The sequence below is a fragment of the Pipistrellus hanaki genome, assembly GCF_964339955.1.
Source record: "Pipistrellus hanaki genome assembly, chromosome: 3".
In the NCBI taxonomy this organism is placed as follows: domain Eukaryota; kingdom Metazoa; phylum Chordata; class Mammalia; order Chiroptera; family Vespertilionidae; genus Pipistrellus; species Pipistrellus hanaki.
The window spans coordinates 150725932-150744459 of record NC_140505.1 but is presented as its reverse complement, the minus strand read 5'-3'; the positions used below and the strand labels follow the sequence as shown (position 1 = coordinate 150744459).

Below are 18528 nucleotides of genomic sequence, written 5' to 3'. Positions count from 1 at the left end.
TCCCTCTCCTTCTTTCCTTTCTTCCTTTTCCCTTCTCCCTTGTTTTCTTTCTTCTTTCCTTTTCTTCCTAAGACCCATGTAGCACCCAGAACAATGTTTGACATGTATATTTGATGTGCCCTAAAGAATTCTTGAAATTTTTTTAGTGAGTTGATTTACACAGCTGTCAGAGGCGCCAATGTGATAGAAAATGCTTGACAAGCTTAATACTATATACATAATATGCATAAAAATAAATCTACACATTGTGACTGATCAGATATTTTTCAAAACCTGTGTAGAGAAAAGCCATCTATATTGAATAAATTCTAATACCATAAAAAAGTACAGTGTTAAAAAAACACACACACAAAAAAAACCAGTATTTTGTTTTTAATTCACTGATGTTTTTCTTTTTCTTAATATTAGGCACAACAAAACCATATCCTGCTGATATTGTAGTTCAGTTCAAGGACATATATGCTTTGATGGGCCAAAATGTGACTTTGGAATGTTTTGCCCTGGGCAAGTAAGTATGTACATTTTTCATTAACGTATATATAAATACATTAATTTTGTGCTTTTTTGGAAATAAATAATGTCAATGTTTAGCTATCAATATAAATATAAGATTGCCTCCTAAGCATTGTGGACTCTTAGCTCTTTCATCTCCTATTTAAAGCCCTGTTCCTGACATCCGGTGGCGAAAGGTCCTGGAGCCCATGCCCAGCACTGCCGAGATCAGCACCTCAGGGGCCGTCCTGAAGATCTTCAACATCCAGCTCGAAGACGAAGGCACTTATGAATGTGAGGCTGAGAACATTAAAGGGAAGGACAGACACCAGGCAAGAATTTATGTTCAAGGTAGATATTTTGTTTTAATTTTTTATAAATGTACAGCCATTTTCATACTACTTGAAAAACTAGTAGCACACAGTGATTAATAATTTAATGACAGTGAAGTATATTACATGATGCAAAATCATGAAATATGTGTTCTGTCTAATTAAGTGGCGCATATGGGTTATACAGTATACTAGTATATATCTGTGATCCATCAGTATCACTTTCCTGTGAACCCTCTCAGCTCACTCATCTCTCTACTTTGTCTTACTAGCTTTGCAGAGGCTAACCCTGGAAAATCAAGCTCCCTGCCTCTCAGTGCCTGGAACCAGGAACTTGAATTTGACTTGAGATAAATGCTCCCATGTTGGTTAATTCATTGTAAATGATGTATCACTAACTTTAAGTGAATCTTAGTGTTCCCGGACAATTATACTACATTTCCCAGGTCCACTTACTTGCCTACTCTTTTAGATAAATGTTCATTACTTCATTACTTCCTTCAAACCTGTAAGTTGGCCTCCTATCTTATAGAGAAAATGAAAGTAATTCAATTAGAACTTCTACATTCTCCCATCCACATCTACCCAATACCTGCATCTTTACCCATATCTCTTATTATAAATTCAGTTGCTCTCTGAGGCCTATATCTCCATTTGTGTACAGATTGTACCCTTCTTACTTATTTAAGGTTATTGTCCCAGCCGTCCCTTCTCCTTATAGCATAGTACTGTTTTCTCTTTACTAGATTATTCCACTAGTGGCTCTTGTTTCTTCTTTAAATTCTTCATGTTATCTCTGGCTACTGCTCCATTATTTTTTTTTTCTTCTTGTCTCCCCCAAAGGAAAGTTATAAAAATTGTGGCAGAATTGTGTATACTCTAAAAATGCTGCCTCCTTTTTCCCCTCCTCTCTTAAATACATTCTGATTTGATTTTTATCTCTACCTCTTGACTGAAACCTTTGCTTTTATGATCGCCATGACATCCATTGTTTGCCAAAGCTGATGGCCAATCCTCAGCTGTATCTTTCCTGATGGAACAACAGCAGTTGCCATAGTCGATCCCTCCCTCTTCCATGATACGCTTTCTGGGTGTCTGCTCCGGAACCCACGCTTTGTTACTATCCTCCGGCACCACTCTCCTCCTCCTCACTCCATGCCCTTCCAACATTGGAGCCCTGGGGATTTGGTCTTTGAACCTCTTTTTTATTTTTATTTTTATTTTTATTTTTATTTTTTAATTTCAGTCACAAAACTCTGACCCAGACATTTTCACTGCCTTCCAAACTTGTATATTTAATATCCCAGCAAAATTCATTTGATACATTTCAAATATACATGGGTGGCTTCCTGAGGGGAGAAAAATTCTGCTTAGAACTCTTACATTTTAAAAAATATATAGATGCCACTCTGTCTGGTTTCTAGGTCTTAATTCAACATGTTAAGAAATCTACCCTTCAAGTTATCAACAGGGTAGAGTTCTTAGCTATCTAATATGTAAATTCTTAGAAGAATCAAGGTGACAGAGCAGATATTAAAGGAAATTGCTATTTCTCTGAACTAATGAGGCTTGCAAAGTTTTATCTTTTGGTCTAATCAAACAAGCAGAGGATTGCATAATTAAATCTTATATAGGATGCAACAAGCTGATTCAATTATTTATTCTTCTCATTTTTAATATGACATCTCTGTGTCACCTGTGTGAGGCTAAGGCAGGAATGGTGCTGATATTTCTGTTTTATCTATTACTAAGATTATATACAGAATAAAATCTCTATCAGTTCATATACCGTTTTATGAATATTTATTTAAAAGTAATCTCCATATGTTATAGGTAAAACATAATTATAAGCAAAAAGCATACTAAATTATATTATATGTGCTATAAAAATATATGTATACATATATAGACATAATGTTGATGGAGTTCAGTGAGACCATAAAAATGTCTTATGTCTCGTCCTGGCCGGGTGGCTCAGTTGGTTGGAGAATCATCCTGTATACTAAAAGGCTACATGTTCAATCCCCTGTCCAGGTGCATATAAGAGGCAACCAATATTGATGTCTCTTTCTCTCTTTCTCTCTCTCTCCCTCCCTCAAAATCAATGAAAACAAACCTTTGGGTGAAAATATAAAATAAAATAAAAAGTTTTAGGTCTTTGTTATTTATACACATTAAGTATTTTATAAAAGATATGTTTATTGATTTGGTCATAAAATGAATATAATTAAAGTTACTTTCAAAGAAAATTAAATAAAATACTTTACTAGGGTCCTCTCCTATCTACTCCTTTATTTTATATTAACTTATTTACTTATATCTATTTGAACTACTTCGCTTAAATAACCTAATACTGAAAAAGATTATCAGGATGTTTGTTTGCTCTCTAGAAATATTATTTTTTGGGGGGGGGGGAAATGCCTAGCATTTTTAAGCTCTCAATAGATTGGATCAGTTGAAGGCTGAGATCAATTTCTCTTAAGCATAGATTTAACCATTTATAGCTACTGTATGTAGTTTATAACATGTAATGGTTATTTTAGTGAACAAGTCAAGTTACTGTGGACACTAGCCAAAGTTACATTAAAAGAAAGATAATATACACCTGAAGGAGTTGGAAAAAAATGACTCTTTATCCTAAAAAGGATGAGATAGTGTCATAATTAAGACATATTCTTTAAAATTTTGTCATTTTGAAAGATTTATGTTATAAATATAAAATACTTTACTGCTATCCGCCTATTATCTTTCTAATATAACATGGTTCACAAATAAGAAAAATAATAATAAATTGAATTATAGTTAACTTCTGCTATAATAACATAGGTTAAAATTTACCTGCAGACCTATGGAAATTCACTTTCAATGTCTCTCACATTGATTTTATGACACACACAGAGCTGATGTAATGAAGGTCAACTAAAGGCATTATTTATACTGAAGATTATGATGAATGTTGAGAATTACATTTGACATTTACACTGTTCTTTATTTTATTTTATTTCATTTTATTTATTTTTTAGCATTTCCTGAATGGGTAGAGCATATCAACGACACAGAGGTGGATATAGGCAGTAACCTCTATTGGCCTTGTATAGCCACGGGGAAGCCCATTCCTACCATCCGATGGCTGAAAAATGGACATGTGGTATGTATGTGCAAATACTTTGTGGTTCTTGGGTCCATTTTTAGGTAACGCTTCTTTGGTCTTGGGATAAATATATCAGGAGAGTCAATAGAGTAAGGAGACATGGGACCTTTAATAATAATTTTTAAAAGTTTCATTAAAAAAAACAAGCAAGAAAGTGAACATAAATTATCTTCTTTCAGCTTCAACAACTTTCTGCAATCTTATGTCTACCTTCTCTTTCTCTCCTTATGTTTCCCTTTGTTCCACTTTCACCCCTCTTTTTACTCATCTATCTCCCCTCCATGATATTGTCCTCTTTTTTCTTGCCACTGTTTTCCTGGCCCACAGGAACAGAGGTAAGAGCAAAGTCCTATTGTTAGCCCTGGGAACAAGGAGTAGCAGAGTCACCTTCTCCACCTTCCCACTGTGGCCTCCCGGCTGGGCTGGGCGGGAAAAAGGTGGGCTCTCAGCTCGGTAGGAGGAGTAAAATAGGAGCCACTGAGTGTGGTAAGTGGGTTGGAGTTCCCCCATAAACATCCCACTCCCCTTGGTTTGGTTCATAGAGGGGCAGAAGAATGTACTTAAATAAGAAGACACCAAAGCCCACACCTAAATGAAAGCGTTTCTGTGGAAGTTTATTGAGGAAATGTTATTTTTTTCCTTTGTGTTCTCTTCAGTATCATAAGGGAGAACTGAGACTGTATGACGTGTCATTTGATCATGCTGGCATGTACCAGTGCATTGCTGAAAACACATACGGGGCCATTTATGCGAACGCGGAGTTGAAGATCTTAGGTCGGTATCATTTCTGGTTCCTGTTAACATTCAGCAAGAAAGTGATACATTAAAAAATGACCAGAGGGTGTCTGCAGAACATACTAGATTTCATGTTATATTCTGGCATTATTAAGTTAAAAATACTTACAATGTGGTTTGGACTAGAATATTTATTATTTTTTTCTTAGAGCATGCCTTCAATGGAGTAACCTTTATCTTGTTTTCATAATTATTTTTCTGTACATGGAGGTATAGATTAACTACAAGAGAGTCATGACCTTAATTGGATTCATTATTACTCAGAAGTCAGGGCTCTCTCTGTTTATTTTACCATCACTAGTACCTGCACTCAGTTGGTGTTCAATACATGTTTGTTCAATGAAAAAGGAGTCATATTGCTTAGTGAAAAAAGCATATGTGCAAATCACAAGGAACTAGATTCTAATGTGATTCCTTGCTGGTACTTGCTGCCTGTGACACCTTTAGCAAATGATGAAATTTTAATAGCTATCACTTCTCTCCTTAGTAAACTAGGGACAGTTCATTTACAGTGTGGTTGAGAGTATTGATTATGACCATAAGTCATCATTAATGAAGGTGCTCAATTTCCTCCAGTCTTTTACTTAACTTCTCTTGTGCAATTCAGTCAAAACAATTGAATTATATGTTATCCTCAAATAAACATATATAGTGTTTGATTGTAACTAAATCTTATAATAATACAGTAGTCACCAAGAATTATATATTTAAAATTGGTGAATTTTATGATACGTTAAATATACCTCCATAAAATTATTAAGTAAAAGAAAAAGGTATTAGTATTTAGTACAAAATGTGTATTGGTCATAGCTAATAATATTTGATGAAATTAATCTTTTCTGTTGATTAGTAATCAAAACGAAATAGAAGATGGATAGCAGAAGTTTTTTTTAACAAAAGAGAAAAATAATACTTTACTTTCTTTTAGCTTTGGCTCCAACTTTTGAAATGAATCCTATGAAGAAGAAGATCCTGGCTGCTAAAGGCGGAAGGGTTATCATCGAATGCAAACCCAAAGCTGCACCAAAACCAAAATTTTCGTGGAGTAAAGGAACAGAGTGGCTTGTCAATGGCAGCAGGTTAGTTCAGAAACTAGGAATCGAACTAGAATTCACCATTAGAGAAAATTCGTTTTACAGAGGATTTGTTTTCACATTAATAATGAAAATGTTGTTTGTTCCAACTTCTCTTTGCAGAAGATATTCCAGTTCTAAGATGAATGAAGTTCTTACCCAATACTGTCAGTGTCTATTATAATCAGGATTTAATTTTTAGGCCTCTATAATTAATTTATAAGGGAATGTAGAATGCTGAAACTCAGATTCTTGGTAAATTGCCCAAGGACACAAAAAAAATGAACAATAGATATAAAATAGGATCTCTTTAACTTCTTTTTCTCCTCAGAAGGGCATCTATATCCATTCACATTTTATTTAAGTTTATGCCATTAGCCTACTAACTGTTTCAGTAAGAAAATGCAAAGAGGACTTCAAACTACTAATCACCTCTTCCCATCTTTTTTTTTTTAAATATATTTTATTGATTTTTTTACAGAGAGGAAGGGAGAGAGATAGAGAGCTAGAAACATCGATGAGAAACACATCCATCAGCTGCCTCCTGCACACCCCCCACTGGGGATGTGCCCACAACCAAGGTACATGCCCTTGACCGGAATCGAACCCGGGACCTTTTCAGTCCGCAGGCTGATGCTCTATCCACTGAGCCAAACCGGTTTTGGCTCTTCCCATCTTCTTAAGTGAACAGAACTCCTCCTCTTCCTAACAAATAGATTATCTATCAATGTCTTGGTGGCTTTGGGGTAACACAGAAAGCATGTGACTTGCATAGATTATTTATATAAAAGTCACACTGAATGCTTTCTGTAAGGTTCTAAGAAGCAGCTACGGTTATAGTGAGAACTAGACTGGGGAGGAGACAGGATGAGAAATAAGAGCAGTGAGATGTGAAGTTGGGGAATCAGGAAATATTCCAGGCAGTGAGAGTAATATCAATATGTGCAAAGGCCCTGATTCAGAGAGTATAGGATGTGTAAGGAATGCAGGAACTAAAATCTGTATGGCTTGTCTTTAGAAGAAAATAGAGAACAGTTTTAAGAGATGAGATATAGTAAGCCAGATCATCAATAACAATGTTTCTGTGCTAAGGGGCTTGGGCTTCATCGACCAGTAATGGAAATCTGACTAAAGGCTTGAATAAAGAAGGAAAAACGTATTTTGCCTTTTAAAAGAGTATTCTGGCCAAGTTTATAAGATAAACAATAATCCAATAAAGCAATAAGAAATACATTATCATCTCTTTGTTGAGGCATCTAAAGCCTTGAAAGGTTAAAGTGAACTTTTGAAAATACATGGATAATCTCCAAACTGGAAAACTTAAACATGTGTCACAGTGATATGAACGATTGTATGCAAACATAGTCCCCGTGTTAGGATGATCACCAGAGTAGCTGTGTAGGGAACAGGGGTGGGGTGGGAAGAAAGGACAGTGTAGGGATAGCACTTGCTTCCCTGAACATGTTAACTTTTATAGTTAATACGTCTGAGAGTTATTAAGAATTTAATGAAATGACACTGGAAGAATTAATGTTAAAGGAAAAATCAATTTGTTCAATTTGCTGCGGAAACAGTTTTTAATGTAAAGACCTTGGCTTCAGTTCTAGTCAGCACCAATATCATAGGCCTCTCCAGCCAAGGATTTCCCTGAACCATGTTTCATGGATGTGTTTTTCTTAAATATCAACACGTTCAAAGAAAATAAAATTCTACTTCCTAAAATTTTACTATTTTAGTCCTATCATAATTTCTTTAAGGTCTTTGAATCAAATTGTATTATTTTTTAAGAAAAGGATCTATGAATCCAATTTTGTTCACTACTTTAATCAATTATCACTTTATAACCAATATAGTATTTGATATAAATATAAGTTTGAAAGTAATAAAATAGTATGTATAAAGAAAAGTTAAAGTAATAAATTATTTTAGAGAAATAAATATTTCTGTTGAAAAATAGACAGTGAGTAACTGAATAACTCATTAAGCGTAACAACAATTTTATTCTGATTAATATAGTTATAAAAAGTGGTTCTACATTACAAATTAATTTATCTTCCTGGTTAGTGGCTTGTAAAATGATTTACACAGTATTTGCAATCAATAGAGAGGAGACATAAGTCTTGATAAATTATAACTAAGTTCTCAGTTGTGTGATTTTATTTTGGGCTATGATCATATATATTTGCCTACAGAAATTATTTGTAATTGTCCATTTATATCTGATAGATGGCTGTTAGCTGTAAAGTGATCTTTATCTGAGCCAATGTTGAAAAATATCTCCAAAATTCTATTCTGTTCCAGAGTCGGTATACTTTATTACTAAATAAGATTGAGTTTATTCTAATTTTTTGCGATGGTTAGTGAGTAATTTATTAAAGACCAGATAGTTCCTAGCTTGTCTGACTACTTGTCTATATCATATTACCTGAAAATAAGAATAAGATCTACATTGATTTAAGAATAAAGACCATCTTGTTGGCCAGTGTGGATCAGTGAGAATATCAACCAATAAAACCAGGAGGTCATGGTTTGATTCCAGGTCAGAGTACATGTCCAGTTGTAAGCTTGATCCCAAGTAGGGGGCGTGTGGGAGGCAGTTAATGGATGATTCTCTCTCATCATTGATGTTTCTATCTCTCTTTCTCCTTCTCCCTCCCTTTCACTGAAATAAATACATATTTTAAAAAAAGAATAAAGACCATTATTACAAAAATTCAAGTTCCCTACATATTCTTATTAAAAATTAATTTTAGTGCCATGGAAGAACTGCCTGAAGGTATAGTGAAATCACTGATGCAGGAAGTATACTTGTAAAGATGTAACAATCAATTGAGAGCTAATATACTTGAGAATACTAACACTACCAGCATGATTCTAAAAATAATAACTGTCGCCGTTGTTTTCATTGCAACCTAACTATAACTTTTATTTACTTGCTTGCAAAATAATTCAATGGAAGTGGAGTGGAAATTGGCTAAGGATTTACTAGAGCCTAGTGAGAAACAAGTGTGGCATGATACTGTTGGTACTGTGATCACATGGAACGATGGAAAGCAGATACCAACAAGGGATTAATCACGAGAGATTTATTAATGGCAATGAAGAGGAAAGAAAACCGAGAGGACAGCAGGTAGATGACCAGATGCAGATCTTACTCCAGATGAAGGAGTCGAGGAAGGAAGGAAATCTGGGTACAAATGACCTGGGCTTCAGTGTAGACTGAGGGGAGTATGGGAAGGCCACTGGAGAGTTGTCCAGCTAAAAATGCCTGCCACAGGAGTTTGGTATCTTCCTGGAACTGGCCTGCCTTAAAATCCCTCCCGGGCTCAGTCCTTGACTGAGAGCTGCCTGTGGAAAGTGTGAGCATGGCTCAAACACACTGATAGCTTCTGAGTGTGGCATCTAGGGCAGTGGGTCAATTACACTCCTTATAGTTGGAGAACTTAGAGGCATGTGGTCAAAGCTTCCACAGTCTCAAGCAATTACTCTTAGGTTTATATTATTTTGTTTACGTTTCTTCTTCACGAAGCAGAAAGCACATACTCCTTCCCGAAATTAAGTTGGCACTGGATAGTTAAAGAAAGGAAAGAAAATTCTGAAATATATTATTGGTGAAAAATCTTATCAGAGGTTGTTATTAGCAAGGTAGATATATAGTATTATTCCTTTATCAAGTTTGGCCCTTAAAATAGAATATATGAAGGATTGTTGGCATGTGTTTTGCAAAGCTTCAGAGATAAATTAAGTTTTTGGAAATTTTACATTTAAAGAAGGTAAATATCCGGTGGCAGACGAGTCGATATTAAATCAAAGTGCAAGGCATTATATGATAAATATACATTATATATAAACGTTATAGTACAGTTATATATAATAAGTTGTTTTGGTCTCTAGCTTATAAGGAAGGGGCAGATAAGCAGGATACAGGTTTATATTCTAAATAATTAATTTTCTAAATATTTATCTGTTATAGAAGCTGTTTACTAAGGGAGGTATTAGAATATCTTTTTTTTTAGGTTCCTAAAAATAAAATATATTTGTATTTCTCTGTAGCATGAAAATGTTAGTCTGTCCTCACTTCCAAGTCTGAATTGAAGTCGTGAGGTCACATTTCTGCAAGACCTGGGCTCACTGTCAGCCCGGGCCGCATCCCTCTGTTGATTAGAGTAATGTCCCAGTACACCAAGGTTGAGGGTTCAATCTCAGGCTGCCAGGACACAGACACGAAGAAACAGATGAATATATAAATAAGTGGAACAACAAATCAATGCTTTTCTGTCTCTCAAATAAATAAATTTAAAAACTGTTTTTTAAATAAAATAAAAATCTCACTGTCAACTAATTTGTGTAAAATGTACTAAACTAATGATACGAGTGTCTATAATCTAAGACAAAAATAAAGTATTTCATAAAATTAATTTTATGAATTCCTTGTTTTCATTTTAATAGAACACTCATTTGGGAAGATGGCAGCTTGGAAATCAATAACATTACAAGGAATGATGGTGGCATCTATACATGCTTTGCAGAAAATGATAGAGGGAAGGCTAATAGCACTGGGACTCTTGTTATTACAGGTAAAGAAGCATTTAATTATAGTTGTGGGTTTTTTTTAGTTTGACAGTGATGCATTTCTAATGTACTTATAAGATGTGGGTCAGCACTAAGCTTCTAAGACAGTTCATGTACTGCTAAGTTTCCATTTGAAAAGCCTCTGGCCAAATCTCTTAATGACATTGTTCCTGGCATTTGATTTTGAAAACATCATATTCCTTTGCACAGAGCAATCAAAATATATTGATTTTCATTCTCTTTTTTCTTCTTCTTTTTCTTAAGGTATCATATGTGTACATATCTTACCATTTCCCCCTCCCCACCATCCCGACATGCCTTCACCCCCCAGTGTTTTGTGTCCATTGGTTTGCTTGTATGCATGCATACAAGTCCTTCGGTTGATCTATCTCCCCCACCTCTCCCTAACCTTATGTAGCAGGTACTATTTTCTTGAATTGTGCTTTGCTCCTTTATTTTACATGTCCAGATCCCACTCGGATTATACTGTCCCCAACTAACGCTGATATCACCGTTGGAGAAAATGCCACCATGCAGTGTGCTGCTTCCTTTGATCCTGCCCTGGATCTCACATTCGTTTGGTCCTTCAATGGCTACGTGATTGATTTCAACAAAGAGAACATTCATTACCAGCGGAATTATATGGTATGTGTTTTACATTTCATCACATTAACATCCCAGTGACTCCGTGGGTCTGCACTACAGCTCTGTTACTATAATCATTTACATGAGACAGACAAACAGGCAAAAAAAAAAAAAAAAAAGCTTTTGATGGGTCTCCTTATGTTCATAAGAGCACTCCTGCCCCTTTCGGAAAAATGGCTAGCCCTGAGGATTTTGGTAGAAATATTAATCAATAACTATTCTTTGTGCTGTAGGTCCATTTCCCCTGGATTATTATACAAGTTTTTATATTGATGTAGTACGCCTTAGTATATTTTTACTCTGGGTTTTAGTGCCTTCACATTAACTTTAAATGAGGTAAGAGCCTAAACTTTTCCTTTATTAAAATGATTATTTTATTTATTTTATTCTTTGAGGAGAGGTTTGGAGAACAAATTCATGCGATTAGAAAAGGGTTAAATGGCTGTTTCAGTTTAAGAATAGGAAAGCATGCATGATACAAGTCCTTCAATTAAGCACAGGGATGTATAAATATAAAGAACATAGGCCTTTGCTGGTTTGGCTCAATGGGTAGAGCATCAGCCCATAAACTGAAGGGACCCAGATTCAACTCCAGTCAAGGGCATGTACCTCATTTGCAGTTCAATCCCCAGCTTCACTTGGGGGTCTATGGGAAGCAAACAATCAATGTGTCTCTCTCTCACATCCATGTTTTTTTCTCTCTCTCTGTCTCTCCCCGTCCCTTTAACTCTTTCTCTCTCTCAAAAAAAAAAAAAAAAAAAAAAACAATGAAAAAATATCCTTTAGTAAGGATTAACAACAACAAAAAGAAAGAAGATAGAGGTACAAGACTGGGAGGTAATATGAGAGTAATAGCTTGTTGGAGGCATAGCTGGAGCATTGATAGGGCTGTCTAGTTTACAATGCATGTAAGAAACAAATTGAGCACTGCTCCTACCAGTTTGTTCTCTAGAAGGATCTGTGTTGAATATGTGGTTAGTTAATAAAACTTTAACTTTAACTTTAACTTTAGAAGTCATTATAAATATACTAGAGGCCCAGTGCACAAAATTCGTGCACTTGTGGTGGGTGGAGGTTCCCTTAGTCTGGCCTACACCCTTTCCAGGACCCCTTGAGGGGATGTCCGACTACCATGGAGGCAAGAGAGGCTCCTGCCACTATCACTGTGCTCACCAGCAGGGTGCCCTGCTCAGGGCTTCTGGATGAGTGGTGCTCCCACTGTGGGAATGCACTGACCACCAGGGGGCAGCGCCTCTGTTGAGCATTTGGCCCCTCGTGGTCAGTGCATGTCATAGCAACCAGTTGTTTGGCCATTCAGTTGATTTGTATATTAGCCTTTTATTATATAGGATTAATAAAATTTGAGTTTAGATTAGTTCTGAGTTATAAAATGTTTAAGATTTTTACAGTCCTATGATATCTGAAAATTGGCATAAATATATATATATATATATATATATATATATATATATATATATATATAATATTATGCTTTCAGATAGTCTAGCTCTTTTAAAAAATTCTAGAACTGTCCATTTTAAAAAGCCAAACTAAGCTTTGAGTCAGATTCAGAGTTATTTTAACTAGATGGAGGAATTTATTCTTAAATATCATTAAATAGATTTATAGAATAACTGTTGATGCATCATCATGTTAATGCTTTTTTGTATCTCAAATGCAATTCCTTTTTTTTTTCTTCTTTTTTATCAAATAGGTTTAGCTGTAACTCTAAGCCTATAGTAAATTCACTGATTGTCTTTGGTTCTGAACTAACACTTTAAAAAATGACAACTGTGCCCTAGCTGGTTTGGCTCAGTGGATAGAGCATTGGCCTGTGTACTGAGGGGTTCCCGGTTTGATTCCAGTCAAGGGCACATGCCAGGGTTGCGGGCTCAATTCCCAGTAGGGGGCATTCAGGAGACAGCCGATTGATGATTCTGTTTCATCACTGATGTTTCTATCTCTCTCTCCCTTTCTTTTTCTCTCTGAAATCAATTATATATATATATATATATATATATATATATATATATATATATATATATGTAAAATAAATAAAAAATGACAACTGGGTATCGGCAGAGAACTATTTTATCATTATATCATGTGATATATTTTCCTTATATGTCAAACTATATTGATATGCTTAATCATAAGCATACCCAAAACTAGTAAAATTGACCCAAAATCTTTAATAATTTCTTCCAATTGTGTTTTGTTTTGCAAGAAAAGCAAATGATACTCAGTGTGTACTCAATGTAAGAAAAACTAAAGTGAGCTAAACAGAAATCTTATTTTTTTTGAAAATAGACCTTTACATTTGCTTATTTCTTTGGTTTTATAAATTGAATAATTCCAAAAATATAACAACCGTAATTTATAAAAGTAGTTAATAGCTGCTGTGAAGTCTATTTAAACAGATGTTGGGGTAAACATTGCCTAAATGAAGCTGAATCTCTTATTTGCCGAGCCTCTTGATGTTTTTAGCACAATATTTACATTGTGTTGGTTAATGTAAATAAACATTTCACAAAAAAAGAAACTAGCAAAGGGAGAGGGGAGAAAAGAGCTCTTTCCTTTAAATGAGTGAAAAATAAAGAAATCGCTGGAACACTAATTAGAAATAAATAATAAAGCAGACCATAAGAATGTAATAGACTTTGACCCTCACGATCGCCCCCCTCCCCCCTTTTGCAGAAGGCAGCCAGAGATCCCTGAAGTTGCCCCTCAGTTTACCCAAAGGAGAACTCTAATTGCACACCCATGCTCTGGGCTCACCAACCCTGGTTTCAGCTCAGCCCACCAGATAATGATGCATGAGGTGTAGGAAACATGTGCCCTGGCTAACTATGCAGCTTAATTGAGCGAAAATATCTCCTGCACATTTTAGCACTTTGGCATTTTTGCCAGATAGTTTTATTTTATTTTATTTATTTTATTTTATTTTATTTTATTTTATTTTATTTTATTTTATTTTATTTTATTTTATTTTATTTTTTTATTGTAGATGAACAGATGGGATCCAACTCTCTAAATATAAAAAAAAGGGGGGGAAAGATAAGAATACTTTAAAATAAGTTCTTAAACTTCGTTCTGTCTTTTGAACCTAAGAAACCCATAAAGCTTTCCCTCACGCCTTCTTTCTCTTTTAAGGCAAACTTCAAAGCCAGACTTCACTGCTAAATGTACAACACAGGATCCAAGGGCAAACACCATCTGTGTTTGATCCGCCTTGTGAAAGATAATCCTGATGGCCAGTAATTGCTTCTGCACTCCTTATTAGACCATGGTCCTAGGGGCTCTTTCCATCTAAAGCTGAGTGAACAAAAGCGGGGAGGGGGCAGCTGTAATACTTTCAATAATGAAGATAAATTTTTAAAAAATTAAAAACCAAAAAAGAAAAACATAATAGAAATATCAGGTATTAGGGATAGCAAAGCAAGGAACATTGCTAATAAGTTACAGGTAAAAATATCAGTATATATATTGGTTTCTTAAATAATATTTTGATATTTAAAAAAATTTGTGGTAATATTTCAATAATTGAGTATCATTTGTTCATTTAAAATATTGTACTGAGCACATACCACAAGTCTGGAAAAGTGATGGGTGAATAAAATACTGGCAGAAACAAATATAGCACTGATCCAAAATAAATCAGAGCCAAATCTGTGAGTTTAAAATTCAGATGTAAACATTTGGTTGCTGTCATAGTTGTCAAATGTTTTAATCATTTTAATTGCTAACATTAATATCTGAAGCTCTAATTAATGAAGAGATTATAGACCTCACAGTTTAAACATTTTATTTCAAGAACCTGAGTTTTTATTTTCCACTTTAATTTTAGTAAATAATTTTACTCAGTACTCAGTGCTTTAATTTTAGCTTGCTGTTCCAGATTTTGACCACTCTGTGGCAGACTTGCATAAGGTTTCAAATTTCAGTCTGGAATGATTGTTTATGAAATTAAACAAATATATTTCCCATAGACTTACTTCAAACTATGAAATGGCTTCGATTTTGATTTTCTAATTCATAGCTATTTACTCCCTAAAATACCAAAGGCAGAGTCATTTTATTTACCAATATAATTTATAATCCCTCTTGTTCTAGAAAGGACTTTTGTCTACTACTTATTTGATCGTCAGAAATTATTTTTTTAATAGCCATCTATCTTTTGTCATAAACTTTGTCATTTTCTTTAAACTCTTTGACAACATTCTTCCTGTCAGAGCTATTATCTTTGTTGATCACATGAGTTTCTTAAACTTGGAATTCTGGCTGTTGCCAATGTCATTTTTTTTTCTGATTCTCTTACAAATAAATATTAACCTTGTACTTTACCAAGAAGCTAATTGTTTGATCTGCTTTGGATTTATAAATAAAATATGAATTCGGAGGCTGGGCCACAACCAGACCTCTAAGCTCCATTTTTTTTCAATTCGGATCCTGTGACTGAGTCTATGAGTAAGACTCTCTAAGCCTCAGATTTCCCCCTTTGTAAAATGTTATTAATAATTCACTTACTTCATTCAGATTACTTCATTGGGTTTGCAAAACCAATTACTTCATACCATTTTTGTGAGGATTCAATGAGAGAATGCCTATAGATTGCTTGGCACAAGATGTGGCCGATTGGAAGTGATTATTATGAATACTCTTTATATAATACTAGAGAATCATTCCCCACTGAAAATTACAATAGCTTTTGCCAGATAGTTTTTTTTTTAATTGTAGATCCTATATTTCATAAATTAATTATTGCACTGCTTGCTGTGTAAGACACTTAGTCCAAGAAAAAAAAATTCTCTGTATTTCCTTGCTGAGGGTAGTAAAGAGACAATAAATAGTCAACATTTGTTGAGTGTTTACTATTTGGCCAGCATTGGGTTAATTGTGTTCCATGTATTTCTCAGTTGATCTTCATAGCAGTCTTCTATGGAATGCATATTATTGTTGTGATCTTCTCCATTTTCGAGGTGAGAGAACTGAGGATTACAAAGGTTAAGTAACTTGCTGAAATTAATTATTCACCTTGCCAGCAGCAGAGGGAGGATCTGAAACCAGGTGGTCTGACTGCAGTCCCTGTGCTCCTCTCTACTCAAACTTATCATCCATTGGTTAATATTCATACCTACATTTATGTAGATAACCACTGTAAGATAGTAATGTTCAACTCAGAATTTATGCTATACTCTTTTTTTAATTGTTTAAAGTTTTACATATGTCTCCTTTTCCCCCAATTGACTCTCCCTGCCCCAGTCATCCCCACCATGGGTAAGCCCCCACTGTCCCAGTGACTATGTCCATTGGTTATGCTAATATGCATTCAAATAAGTCCTTTGGTTGCTCTCTAACCCCTCTCCCTCCCCTGCCATTTGTCTCAGGATCTATTCTTATTCATCAAATTATGTTGATCATTATATCCCACCTATAGAGATCATGTGATATTTATTTTTCTCAGACTGGCTTATTTCACTTAGCATAATGATCTCCAGTTCCATCCATGCTGTTGCAAATGGTGAAAGAATACTCTTGATTAATGAGCCTTTTATGTTCACTCAAGGTTATCCAAATTACTTCATTTTTGCTATACTATTAGCTACCTTGCAATACATTTTAATCAAATTCACAGAGTCTCAGGTCATCTACCTATAAAATTCTTAGTGATCTCCTTTAGGTAGGCAGGTTTATGTGTATGTTTGCAGATATGTGGGTGTGCATTTCTTCTGACTATATTGACAACACCATTCATAATTAAAGAAGACAGATTTTACTAGGGGTGTCGAACTCAATCAGAGAAGGGGCCAAAATCTAAAATCCAGCCTAAATCGCAGGCCGAATGGTTTACTGAACAGTCATAAACTGACAATGTCATAAACTGACAGCGGAGTGCAGTGATGACAGCGCGGTGCGGGCCACATTGCAAGGCCTGGCGGGCTGGATTTGGCCCGCGGGCCTTGTGTTTGACACATGTGCCTTAGGCCATATTTCTTTTTTTTATTAATTAAACTGAACATGTCACAAAAATATGTTAAATATGTGTGAGACATATATATATTCCATCCTAGAGCATGTTATGAACTTGAACAGAAATTTTGCTTCTGCAAGACATGCCAAAAAAAAGGGGGGGGAAGGGGGAGAGGGAGAAATAACAATAATGAAACAGGGTCATTTTATTTATTTTAATTTCACATTTACTCTGTTCACTGTTGAGCAAGGTAAAGGTTGTCCAGAGTTATGGAACAACAGGTTGGAAGAGAACACGAGGGTAGAACAGTAACATGGGAAAAGGCAAAGGTCAAATTAGAGCTACAGAAAGCAGGCACACATATGTAATGCCTTAATCAATAAATAAATTTAAAAAAAAAAAAGAAAGCAGGCACAGTGAGATGATATAGGCCTTTAAACCCAGAGCTATTTTTCTGCATAGGCGACTTTGGTCGTGACAACTGCAGGGCGGTTGGAGGAGGGCAGTGTGTATGGGCATCTGTTGAACACGTGTGTGACTAAACGTCCTATAATACCGGGGATAGTCCCCACAACAGAAAATTATCTGATCTAAATTGTCTGTTGTGCCAATTGAGAAACACTACTCTAGAGGAAGATTAAAAAAGAGAGACTGGGAATAAATGGATTGGCTGCTGACAGGTTTTAAGCAGGAAGAGCATTATATTATTTTGAGCAGATGAGAATGCTGAGGACAAAAAATTTATGAGGCTAAAGTAAACATTGCCAAAAAAAGTATGGAATAGAGAGTAGATTTCATGGTTGTTGTTTTGGTTTTTTTGTGTGAATTTAGCGTCATATATTTTTATAAGCAGTGGAAGAGAGAAAGAAATATGTAAATGTGTATAATCCCTTGACATAGTCTGTGACACATAAACTCATAAAGGCCTTCTACCTTTGGCCAAATATTTTCTCAGTTCTTACCAGTAATTAATTGAAAAAAAGCTAGAGAATTCTGTCATATCTTTCTCCTTTGCATGTCTGTGTGAACATATGCCTTTTTGACCTCCCTTTTACTACCCTAATACCTTTCCTTAAACCTAACTATTGTGTTTTATTTGCTCTTCCCATCAGTTAGCATGGAAGTGGGTATCTATGTTCACCAGGTATGCCTATTCTCACGTTATCTTCTAATCTCATCACACTGCTAGTATAGAGACCACATGAGACAAAGTTACTCTCTAATAGGGGTGTCGAACTCAATCAGAGAAGGGGCCAAAATCTAAAATCCAGCCTAAATCGCGGGCCGAATGGTTTACTGAACAGTCACAAACTGACAATGTCATAAACTGACAGCGGAGTGCAGTGATGACAGCGCGGTGCGGGCCACATTGCAAGGCCTGGCGGGCTGGATTTGGCCCGCGGGCCTTGTGTTTGACACATGTGCCTAGCATAACATCCCATAGCCTCATCTATGTAAGCATTTGTTGGTGGCAATGTTAAGTGAAAGGAATTAAGT

The 18528-nt window shown here is 35.3% G+C and overlaps 1 protein-coding gene across 5 annotated transcripts in view; it reads left to right on the top strand.

Annotated features, from left to right (window-relative positions):
• The window catches only part of CNTN1 (contactin 1), a 269971-nt gene that overhangs the window by 162496 nt on the left and 88947 nt on the right, over positions 1 to 18528 (top strand). For all 5 annotated transcript variants that reach the window (XR_014794409.1, XM_084876636.1, XM_084876637.1 and 2 more), the window contains 7 exons: positions 409 to 508; positions 662 to 843; positions 3848 to 3972; positions 4632 to 4749; positions 5699 to 5849; positions 10293 to 10420; positions 10885 to 11060. Coding sequence is in view for 4 of the 5 variants with exons in the window: in XM_084876636.1 (XP_084732762.1) it covers positions 409 to 508; positions 662 to 843; positions 3848 to 3972; positions 4632 to 4749; positions 5699 to 5849; positions 10293 to 10420; positions 10885 to 11060 (980 nt within the window). In the remaining variant the exon portion in view is untranslated. The remainder of the gene's footprint in view (positions 1 to 408; positions 509 to 661; positions 844 to 3847; positions 3973 to 4631; positions 4750 to 5698; positions 5850 to 10292; positions 10421 to 10884; positions 11061 to 18528) is intronic.